General features: G+C 35.8%; 1 protein-coding gene across 1 annotated transcript; it reads left to right on the forward strand.

Moving 5' to 3' along the window:
- The first annotated feature begins 842 nt into the window (after positions 1-842).
- LOC146903558 (oligopeptide transporter 3-like) lies at positions 843-9104 on the forward strand. The gene is made up of 5 exons (XM_085732903.1): positions 843-1505; positions 2186-2283; positions 3137-3709; positions 3816-4071; positions 4200-9104. Exons 1-5 carry the CDS (start codon positions 1008-1010, stop codon positions 4410-4412), a joined length of 1638 nt encoding a protein of 545 aa, XP_085589029.1. The 5' UTR covers positions 843-1007; the 3' UTR covers positions 4413-9104.
- The last annotated feature ends 3810 nt before the right edge of the window (positions 9105-12914 follow it).

Genomic DNA, 12914 nt, shown 5'->3' on the forward strand with positions numbered 1-12914 from the left:
CGTGGCAGCTACGCACGACGGAAAATGGAAGGAGAAGTGTGTTATACTGTTCTGACCACTTGTACTCACACGCCGGAACACCCTTCAATTGAAATTAATTGCTGGCTAACAATTTTTCCTTCATTTTCTCTTTTTGACTTCGCCTCTTCAATTGCATTAATGAAGTTTTTTTCTCATAATTCTACATAATTCAAAATAATCTCTATTTTTCTATGAATGTGCAAATATATACTTTTTTCAACTGGGTAGAAATTCACCTTAAAATAAAAAAGTTTGGTATCAACATTTGAACATCATCCATGTATATGTTGTGCAATGTCTCTCTTAACAGAGATAATCTCACAAAAATGAATTTGTAAATATATGCATTATTAATATAACTTATTTTGATCATATACATGTCGTATTTTTAGAATGTAAACTATTCGTATAACGTATTTTGACCATATTTTTTAACTTTATATAAATATGAATTTTAGCAGGTAAGACGTTTGATTTATCTCGATAAATATTTTAAAATAAATTTTAATAATTTTTTACAATAAATACTTAAAAAATAGCAACGATCAATGTTATGTATTAATTTATGTGAAGTGGTCGACTCCAGCGTATATTTCAAAATAAAAAATTTGTTGTTGAAGACCATGTGACATGTCATGTCATGTCAAGGACTGTAATTTCGAAACATTGAAAGAGTATGATTGTTTTAGATAGTACGTACTAAAAAGGAGGAGGATTTATTTAGTGTTTATCGGTATTAATAAGGGACATTTTGGAGATTTCAAATGAAAGCCCTTGAGGCTTGAGGCTTTTATAAACAAACACCGCTGAGAGGACGCATTGTGAATCAACAAGTACACTCTCCCATTCCAACCTGTCATTTGACAGAACAAGAATTTTCTCACAATTTGTTGTGATTGTGAGAGAGAAAGAGAGAGAAACTTTCTTTCTTTCTTTCACTCTCACATTCTCTCATTTCACTCTTCTCTTCTCTTCTCTTATCTTCAATGGCGCCAAAGAATCCAACTCCAGACACTGAAAAAGCAGCAAACGGTGTTCCCCCAGACGACAGATGTCCAATTGAAGAAGTAGCTCTCGTCGTCCCTGAAACCGACGACCCTTCTATTCCAGTCATGACTTTCCGTTCATGGTTTCTGGGAATTACTTCTTGCATCATTCTCATCTTTCTCAACACTTTCTTCACTTTCAGAACTCAACCACTAACCATTTCTGCTATTCTTATGCAAATCGCTGTTCTTCCAATTGGAAAATTCATGGCCGCCACTCTTCCCACGAAAGAGTTTAACTTTTTTGGGTGGCGTTTCACGTTGAATCCTGGTCCGTTTAATATGAAGGAGCATGTTATTATCACTATTTTTGCTAACTGTGGTGTTTCTCAAGGTGGTGGTGATGCTTACTCCATTGGTGCTATTACTATTATGAAAGCTTATTACAAACAATCTCTCAGTTTTCTCCTTGCTCTATTCATCGTCTTAACCACTCAGGTTCTTTTTTTCTTTAATTCTATTTGGTCAAAAACATTTATTCATTTCATTTTATTATCTTTTAATTTAGAGGAAAAGATTTAGTGCAAAGTAGTTTTTTTGGTCAAAGATTTTTGGACAAGGAAATAATTCTCTTTTCCTTGATTTACTTGTTTATTATATAAAACATCTACACGACAGTCCAATCGTGAGAATTATTTTATTTTTATGTTAAATTAAAACGCAAAGATAATTGTTAGATTATTATTAAACTGACGATGCAGAATATATAATTGCAGGCAATTGTTTATGTTTGGGTGTATAATCCAAAATCAAATAATATTGATATAACTTAGTACTACATATGTTAATGGTTATTAAATGATGGTGATGAAATTTGTCTTTGAGACCCGTGAAGGTTGAACGTGGTCGTCTAGTCTACGTCTAGTGTACTTTATGTTCAGTGTTGAAAAAAATTTGGTCTGTAGTTTTTGTTTTGTTATCTGCAAGTCTATCTGGAATTTGTTCTATTGTTTTTTTGTTTTGGTTGATGACGAAAAAGTGTGGAAGATGAGTTGAATTTAATTTGGAATATATATTTTTGCTTATCTTTCTTTTTTAAAATATTCTGTGATCAATCTGCTTTATATAGTTGTTAACTAAAATTTCATTTTAATTTAATGTTGTAAATTGAGTTGCAGATATTGGGCTATGGATGGGCTGGGATTCTGAGGAGGTATCTGGTGGACCCTGTTGAAATGTGGTGGCCATCAAACCTTGCACAAGTCTCTCTCTTTAGGTTCATTCTTTTCCCCTTTTCTTCCATATTACGTTTTATTCAATTGGTATAGATTTATTTACTTCAATAACCCTTTGGTGATTTCTAAAAGTAAGCACCAACACAAAGACACTAATACGTGGACATTGATAATAATACGAGATAATAAAAGTAATTGAATGTAACCACACATTTCATTGTCTTGGTGTGTCAAGACACGTCTTCAATATGAAATGAAGTGTCGGTGCCACTCATCTTACTAATATTTATCCAATATTCATTAGCCAATTTACAAAATGAATGAATACATATACATATGATATATTGCATAAAGAAACAAAAATTCAGAAATTTACTTGTGTACTTCTATACTCTCTTATTTATAAACTCAAGGGTATTAGTATTGTTACTGCAAAAATCAAAAAGAACTTGTATGGAGTTGTTAAATCAATAAAAGATAAAGCCAATCAAGTTTGTGATTGACTAGTAATTACTAGCTTGAAATATGCTATAGAAAAAAACACTTGGTTTAACCTTAGTGGCCACAACAGCCATTATACCAAATTGAAAGTTGTAAATATGTCGTGGACTAAGCGCATCTTCACTACTGAAAGGCACATATCACAAGCTGTGTTGTTCGGTTGATGTAAGAATTAAGATTCTCTTTGACAAAGATATATCAACATTGAAAGAAAATATTCTCTAATGTTTCTTTGGCTGTATAATTGACAACAAATAGGCAAGGATAGAATCTTAACCAAAAGAACTTATGCAACAGTGAAAACTAATTTTCTTGGTCAAGGTTACTTTTTTGCTTGTTTATTACTATATTCTCTAATATGATTTTGATTACATCATTAACCTTATGCTACAGAGCACTCCATGAAAAAGAGAATAAATCATCAAAAGGCTTTACAAGGATGCAGTTTTTCCTCATTGCCATGGGCGTTAGCTTCTTGTATTATGCACTCCCCGGCTATCTTTTCACCGTCTTAACATTCTTCTCATGGATTTGCTACGCATGGCCACATAATATCACAGCACAACAAATTGGATCAGGTTACCATGGACTTGGAATTGGTGCATTCACACTTGATTGGGCTGGAATTTCAGCTTATCATGGAAGCCCCCTTGTTGCACCATGGACTTCCATTGTTAATGTTGGGGTTGGATTTATCATGTTCATCTATATAATTCTACCCGTATGTTACTGGAGGTTTAACACTTTTGATGCTAGGAAGTTTCCTATATTCTCTAATCAGTTGTTCACGTCAAGTGGACACAAGTATGACACGACAAAGATCTTAACCAAGGAATATGATCTTAACATTGATGCATACAACAAGTATGGCAAGTTATACCTTAGTCCTCTCTTCGCATTGTCTATTGGATCAGGTTTTGCAAGATTTACGGCGACCCTCACTCATGTAGCATTATTTCATGGCAGGTAGGCTGCTCACAAAGCCTTTAGAATAAACTTATTTCTTATACATGTATTAACTAAGGAATCACAATCATAGACTCGTGATACTGATATAGTTTCCTTTATGCAGAGACATATTGAGACAGAGTAAATCAGCAATGGGTAACGTAAAAGTTGATGTGCATGGTAGACTCATGAAAGCTTATAAGCAAGTACCAGAATGGTGGTTCCTCATTTTATTATTTGGAAGCATGGCGCTATCTTTAGTAATGGCTTTTGTTTGGAAAACGGATGTGCAACTTCCATGGTGGGGCATGCTCTTTGCTTTTGGCTTAGCTTTTGTTGTAACTCTCCCAATCGGTGTCATCCAAGCAACTACCAACCAGGTACTAACTCCATTCAATATTTCTGCCACCTATAATCTACACTTTTCTTTTGCTCGTAAGCAATGAGGCGAAAGCAATAGGAGTTTGAAATTTTAACATGAGTGTTTCCTATGATGGTTACCTTGCAGCAACCTGGATATGACATTATTGCACAGTTCATGATCGGGTATCTCCTTCCTGGGAAACCAATTGCAAACTTGCTCTTTAAGATTTATGGGAGAATCAGCACCGTCCATGCACTCTCTTTCTTGCAAGATCTCAAACTTGGGCACTACATGAAAATTCCCCCGCGATGCATGTATACAGCACAGGTCTTTTTAGCTCAGAATCTCCTAGTTTAGACTCTTTTGTTATCCTTGACCCCTTCAACAAGGGCTATGTACTCTGCTTGAGTTGTTGAAAGAGCTACAACTGATTGTTGATTTGCCTTCCAAGTTACTGCTGTACCGAACAAAGTAAACACAAAACCTGATAGAGATTTTCTAGTGTCTACATTACCTGCATAGTCCGCATCCACATATCCTTCCAAAGCATCCCTTCCTGGTTGTGACCTTGTATACTTCAGACCACCTTTCAAAGTCCCATTCAAATATCTCAGAACCCACTTCAAAGCTTGCCAGTGTACTTGACCCGGATTTGCCATAAACCGACTTATCACACTTATTGCATAAGATAAGTCCGGTCTACTACAAACCATACCATACATGATGCTTCCAACCCCACTTGCATAGGGAGTACCCTCCATCTTGCTTTTCTCTTCATCGGATTGAGGACACTGCTTTATTGACAACTTTGTGTGATGGCCAAGAGGAGTGCCAACGACTTTAGAATCTTTCATTCTGAACCGCTCCACCACTTTCCTCAAGTAACCTTGCTGAGATAAGAACAGCTCACCTTTGTTTCGGTCCCTTATGATATCCATACCAAGTATCCTCTTTGCATTACCAAGATCCTTCATCTCAAATTCATCATTCAATCTTTCCTTGAGCTTCTGAATCTCTTGCATGTCAGAACTTGCCATAAGAATATCATCTACATAAAGGAGAAGGTAGAGAATGACTTTCTCATTTCTCCTCATCATGTAAACACAACTATCATAGTTGCTTCTCACAAAACCAGCCTTTACTAGGAACTCATCAAACCGACGATACCACTGCCTTGGACTTTGCTTCAACCCATACAAAGATTTCTTCAACAAACACACTTTTGTATTATCTTCCACGAAACCTTCTGGTTGTTGCATATAGATAGTTTCTTCCAACTCTCCATGTAGAAATGCGGTCTTCACATCCATTTGTTCTAACTCAAGATCATACATGTTAACAATTGCCATAAGTACCCTTATAGAACAATGTTTTACCACCGGTGAAAAGATATCATTGTAATCAATCCCTTCCACCTGAGTAAAACCCTTTGCTACAAGTCTTGCCTTATACCTTGGTGCTTCGACCCCTGGTATACCTTCTTTCTTCTTAAACACCCACTTGCTTCCCACTACCCTTTGATTCTTAGGTAATGAAACAAGTTTCCAAGTCTGGTTCTTTTCCAATGAAAGCATTTCCTCATTCATTGCCTTCAACCAATCCTTGCTTTCGTTGCTTTCTAATGCTTCCCTGAAGTTCTTTGGTTCCGAGTCTTGCAATTCTTCAGCTGCATTCAAAGCATAACATATGAGGTCAGCATAACCGTATCTATTAGGTGGATTAATTTTTCTCCTTTGCCTATCTCTTGCTAGCTGATAGTCAGGATCAATTGTTTCTTGGCCTTCACTCTCATCAGGTACTGGAGTCTGATCCTCCCCTTCCCTTTCATCAGTGGTAGGCTCCACCTCAAACTGAATTTTCTCTACCCCCGTTTCTGAGCTTGTATCCAGGTCTTTGCACTTCATCCCCATACGGGTCTCATCAAAAGTAACATCCCTGCTTATAATAAATTTTGATCCTCCAGGTTCCATCTTCCACAGTCTGTAATCTTTCACACCTTCAGGATAACCCATGAAAATGCACTTCACAGCTCTAGCATCAAGTTTGTCCTGTCTCACATGAGCAAATGCTAAAGCTCCAAAAACTTTCAAATTAGAGTAGTCTGCCGGTCTCCCACTCCAAACCTCCATAGGTGTCTTAAGATCTATCCCTGTTGATGGACATCTGTTAATCAAATATGCTGCAGTACTAACAGCTTCTCCCCAGAAACTTTTGGACAGTCCAGCTCCCAACAACATACACCTCACACGCTCCAACAAGGTCCTGTTCATTCTTTCAGCAAGACCATTCTGTTGAGGTGTGTATGCCACGGTTCTATGCCTCTTTATACCTCGTTTCCTGCAAAACTCATTAAACTGCTCTGAAACAAACTCCAGGCCATTGTCAGTTCTCAACACTTTCAGTTTAGTTCCAATCTGATTTTCTATAAGTGTATGCCATTCTTTAAATTTTTCAAAAGCGTCACTTTTATTCTTCAGAATGTATACCCATACCCTTTTAGAAAAATCATCAATAATAGACATGAAATATGAACCTCCCCCATGAGTTTTAACTGATGCTGGACCCCAAAGATCCGAATGAACATACTCAAAAGGCCTACTAGATTTATGCACACCCACCCCAAACTTCACCTTGTGTTGTTTGCCTAATGTGCAATTATCACAGAAATCTAGTTTGTTCAATTTTTCATTCCCTAGCAAACCTTGTTTAGCTAGCTCAACTAAACCCCTCTCACTGACATGACCTAACCTCAAATGCCACAGTTTAGTTATGTCCAGAGTGTCTACACTAGCAACCGATGCATGACCTATAACAGTGGAACCATCTAAAATATATAAACCATGTATTTTAGACCCTTTAGCTATAACTAATGCACCATGAGAAATTCTCATCATACCACGTTCAATTCTAGTACAATATCCTAGACCATCAAACATGCTTATAGATATTAAATTTCTCTTAAGTTCAGGAATATACCTCACATCCTTCAAAAGGAAATCACGGTCATCAAACATTTTGAGACGGATAGTACCCATACCTTGAATCTTGCAAGCCTTATTGCTACCAAGGCGAACAACTCCACCTTCTTTCAGCTCCAAAGTTTCAAAGTACTCCTTTCTCGGACAGATGTGATAAGAGCACCCAGAGTCCAAGACCCAGCCCTTTTCAGGTTCCCAACTTGTCACAGTTAGTGCTCCAGCACTCTCATAACCTTCCTCTTCACTTGCAATCTGAACGGATGAATCTCCACTTCCATTGCCCTTTCTCTCCGGACAATCCTTCTTGAAGTGACCATAGTTGTGACAAATAAAACATTTGTACTTTGTTTTATTATCACCACCCTTTGACCTAGACTTTGATCTGGAATTCTTGCCTTTCCCCTTTCCTCTGTTTTCACTTCTCCCCCTTGAGACATTCAAGCCTTCTCCACTATCATCAACCTTCAACTCTTTGAACTTGGTCAACTCTTTGGTTCTCAAAGCTGCTTGAACTTCCTCCAAAGTGATAGTGCCCTCTTTGCCATAAAGCATAGTATCCTTGAAATTCTCAAAGGACCTAGGTAAAGCACACAGTAGGTGTAAGGCTTTATCCTCATCTTCCAGATTTACATCTATGTTCGCCAAATCATCAATAATCTTATTGAACTCCGTCAGTTGCTCCATTATAGGTTTTGACTCCACCATTCGGTAAAAGTAGAGTTGTTGTTTCAGACATTGTCTATGTGCCAAGGACTTGGTCATGTACAATGAATCAAGTTTATTCCACATAGACACAGCAGTAGTCTCCCTTGATACTTCTCTCAACACCTTATCACCAAGACACAGAATGATAGCACTGACCGCTTTATCATTCATCTCCGTCTTCTCAACAGGTGTCAGATGCGCAGGCATCTGTGCTTCTCCCTTCAATGCTTCAACACACTTTTGTTGAATTAGAATTGCCCTCATCTTTACCTTCCACAACCCGAAGTCGTTACTACCGGTAAACTTTTCAATATCCCACTTCGAACCCATGATACCTGGTTATTGATTTGACCTTTGCCCCACGGTGGGCGCCAATTGTTGCGAATTCGTTGTGAAAACCACACCAATAATAAAACTGATGCGTGGAGCAAATTAATACCAAGCAATCAATTGAAGCGGATGGCAAAAAAATAATTCAAACAAAATAAACAGCAAGAGATAAAGGAAGAAGAAGAAGAACACAAGAATCTGTTTACCCAGTTCGGTCTAATGATGACCTACTCTGGGGGAGAGAGCAGCTCTCCGTTCCACTATAATGATATGAGTTTCTTTACAAAGAGATTTTGAAGGTTACAAGAATTAGTCTTCAAACCTAACTCTACCCTCAGTCCCAGCCTCTTCCCGTGACCAAGAGACTCAATCCTAATAGTGCTTTGTTCAAGGTGAATCAAAAACAATCCCAACCCTAGTGTTGTTGCCAAGAGAATTTCTCTATAAACCCTAGTTTGTTTGTTGGCTTCTAAACCTTGTTTTTCTACACCCTACTAATCATCTGATACAAGGTTTATATTTATAGTGGAAAGCATCCCTCAAAAAACCAAACGGAACAGAACCGGCCCATGAAAAAACCGTTTTTTTAACTTCTGCAGCGCAACAAATCGGGCCCCGATTTATACCATTCGGGCGCCGATTTTTACAGTATCACAGGCCTTCAGAATTAGCTCAAAATCGGGCCCCGATTGCACAGTGTTCGGGCGCCGATTTTGACAGTTCCAGGATGCATCATTTTTGAGTCATTTTCCAACAGAGGTAAATTTCGATTTGCTTCCTTTTACTCCCAAAATCTTTTTACCGTGGGTAAAAAGAATCATCATGGGGGTATAAAAGGAACCAAATATAAATTTACCTCAAGGGGTCTTGATGTCGTTTTCCCCAACAGGATGAATCACTATTTTCCACCAAAAGCTATTGGCATATACCGAAGAGGGTCAAAATAAATATTAAGTATGTTAGTTAATTGGAATAAAATATTTGTATTGCTTATTGTAATATTTGAATAGTATTAATAAAATGAGAGTTCAATTTACTATTTGTATCTATTTTTGCATTTATTTTATTAATTTCGAATTTATTTATTTTATAATTTCGAATAATAATGAATTAGTATAGAATAAAATCAATTTCTACCCAACGTACTCATGTTAACTTGCACTAGTGTTGTAGTTGGGCGTGACTTAAGTCACGTTCGTGATACACTGACGCATGTTAAGTCACGTAACGTGACTTAACATACGTACAGAATGCACTAGCGCAAGTTAAGTTGCGTATGGATATTTTCGATTTTTACCTTAGGAGTGAGCAAAACTGTTTGGGTAAAGAGCAGAATTCATGTCAAAATTGGTATGGAAAATCCAAATTTTTACACCGTTTAAAATGGAGTAATATTTTTTCTCGCTCCACAATGGCCCATATTTATTTAGTTTATGTGGTAAATATGTGAAACATCATCTAAAATAAATATGGTATGATATTAATTTGCAATTAAATGTTTTCTATGCCAACTATTACAAAAAAAAACTACTATTATTTTGAAAACTTTTTTGTTTGAGTTATTCTTATTAGTACTGTGTACCTTTTTTTAGATAAAGTGGTAAACATCACTATTAAACGTTTTCTTCAAAAAAATCATTATTAAACATAGAACCCGAAGTGAAAGATCTTGAGTTCGAATCCAACACACCACAAATGATATACGATATAACAATGTCAATATTACTGATTGTGTTAGGAATTATAAAATAAAATGCTTAATAACAAAACATTACTGACATGATGATATAAGTATTATATATTGCAATTCTTTCAACCAAAGGTGGGTAAAGGTTACTCATCTGAGTTGGCACCAATGAAAATTGTTTATTTGTCTTCCACACTTAAAAAAAAACAACACGTCCAGAAACAGAGTTCACATTCAATTCTCAACTCGGAATAAGAAAAAAAAAAACTAAAAATTACTCAACTGTTCACTCGTCTATGCACTAAAATGTTTATAAAAAGTTCTTGTGCGAGTTTCGTCAACCTTTGATAAAAAAAAAAATACATATGGACATGGGGGAGAGAGAGGAGATATTAGAAATGAAATTGAGTTTTGAAAAATAAATATGAGACAATGAGTATTTAGGCATTAAGTATTTTTAATTTATGTAGGGGGTAACTTGAAATAAGGAGGTGTTACTACCACAAATAAAAGAATGTCCCATAAGAAAGAAGATTTGGGCCAGATGTTTTCCATTCATTTCATCCGAAACCTGAGTACAACCAGTTCACATAATTGACTGAATCCACCCCCACCCCCGCTCCTCTTCGTTCTGATTTTAAAATCCAAATCATGTTATTTATTATGGGGATACATTAGTCATAATTGAACCATAGTCTGAATTTTAGAATTCGAACGACAAAAAATCAATTTTACACATCCTAATTTTATAATTCAAATGTGTCTTTTTATATGGTATGAACCCCTAGTGAAAAAAAATGCAATTTTCATACATCCATATTTTAGAATTTGAATGGGAAAAAGCCAATTGAGCACATCCGAATTTTAGAATCCAAACACGTCATTTACATGGTTTGAACCCGTCATGCGATAAATACAACTCCTTCATTCTTTTTCACAACGGGATTTTAAAATTGGAAGTGTAAAAAATCTATTTTCTTCATCTTATAAGGCCACACATATTATAGAGTTTCGAATTCTAAAATCAAAAAAGAAAGAAAAATGAATAAAGGTATTTTGTGTTTTCATGAGCTCACGAGATGGGAGGAGGGAGTTTTCAAATGTTGGAGGCTCGTATAACATGTGGCATATTCTCAATCTTCCAATCAGCTCAAAATAAAGAAACTAAAAATTAGTATAAGACATTTTCTGTCAAAACATACAAAGAAAAAAAGGAATACATAACTTTTTTTTTTAACTATTGATCACTAAGAAAGACCACAATTAATCAACTAACTTAATTGTTTTCCAAAAATAAAACTTTACATTGAGAATCATACTCCACAAATCACCACATAATATATTATTGGGGAGAGACGAAGGGTTTAAATTGCCATATGAAGAATTAGAGTAAGATTAGTTTCATAATCGTTCCAAATAACTTAAGAGCAGTGATATATCTTCGGAAAGGGTACATCACCATCTCTTCACAAAAAAAGAGCAGTCAATCACAATACACTACTTGTCACAATACACGGAGGTGCGGTGAAAAAATAGGAAGATAACAATAATTCATGCAATAAAAACTTGTCAGTTGTGTTGGGAAAAATTTGCTAGGACTATCCTTAGCTAGAAATAGCATTTTCCATAACTTAAACTTGTAGAAATACTCTATGAAACCAGTAAAGTGCTAAAGGCCTTAATTACGATGGTTTTCTATTAAAATAAAGGACTCAACAGACTACAATAAATCTTTCAGAAGTTTTGCTGGTTGAACTTTTTTAGCCTAATCTCCTGAAGCTCCACATATCCCCTAGCAGCAGGATGTATATAGTGCAACGTAATAGTTGATAACATGGTAGGAATCTCTTTGTTTCTAACTAATGTATTGAAGTGTGGCAATACAAATATATTTGGACCACAAATTATTAATTGGTGAACAACATTACGGAGTAGAAATTAAGTGAAGTTCAAATTATTGATAGAAATGTGAAGGAGACTGGTTCAGGTCCTAATCACACAGGTATTGGAGTTGTGGTACCGTCACTAGCAATTCAATGATGCCATAGGTAGACTATATGGCGCTATGCACATTTAATGTGATTTCTGTGCATCTCAACTTGAAGCATCCATTGAAAAACCATGACCCTCTTTATTAGATCTCTTGTTCAAAATCTTCCATTAATGAAAAAGAAATCCACTTTATCCTTTTTGAAATCATAGGGGGATGTCTCTATTACAAAATTCTTTTAAATTTTGGAGAAACGAATCGCATACGGGAAAGGTTATACTTATACACCTTTATTAGCATAGCATTGGGGTAATTCAAGATACTCTGTCCATCATATCATGTTTATGTATTTCCCATGTATTGAATTGAATGTTGCGTTTGAATATTGCCTATGTATTCAAAATATAACTATGACAATATATAGCATGGCTGATCAAGAATTCTATCTACTCTATGTTATTAAAATTTGAATATTTAAAGTACATTTTTTGGCTAATGAAAAGCATCGGCAAAAAGAATTGTTTTTACAAAAGATCTTTAACCAAAAACAAAAGTAACTCCTGATCGGGTCGTAACTTCTGATCAACTATTTTTGTGTGTAAAATTCAATTGGGTCGTAACTTTCGACCAGCTATTTTCAATAAAATGAACAATTTTGAGGTGCTTAAAGAGCAATTGTCATTGCATATTGTTTTGGAATTGGCCAAAGCCCTTCTCATTGGACTTCACACCAAATATTCATCATGGCAAAGTCCAACATCCCTTTGATGGCAATTTATGAAAATGAAAGGGTGATCCACAAATCACGGGAATCACTCTACGCTCTCAACAGACTCTCCCTCTCCTGAAGGTATTATTCTCACCACGTTTCATTCACCTCAATCTCTCATTGACTTGAACTTTAGAGTGTTTGCATGTACACTATCCTAGTTGGAGAGCTTATGTCGTTGTCCAATGTCGCACCTTAGTGACATTGGTCATTGTTCAAGATCCACCTCAAATCATACATCATTCATCTAGTTCATTTCTAATCAATATAGAACCAAGTGCCAACCACTTACACTTGAATTTCACCACCTAATTTTTTGCTTAAAAAAATAACTATGGCATTGGCAATATATATCTTGGTGGATCAATATTTTTTTCTACTCTATGTTAACCATCCATTA

The sequence above is a fragment of the Medicago sativa genome, chromosome 8 (assembly GCF_051527215.1).
Source record: "Medicago sativa cultivar Bolivia chromosome 8, Bolivia_mono, whole genome shotgun sequence".
Lineage (NCBI taxonomy): Eukaryota > Viridiplantae > Streptophyta > Magnoliopsida > Fabales > Fabaceae > Medicago > Medicago sativa.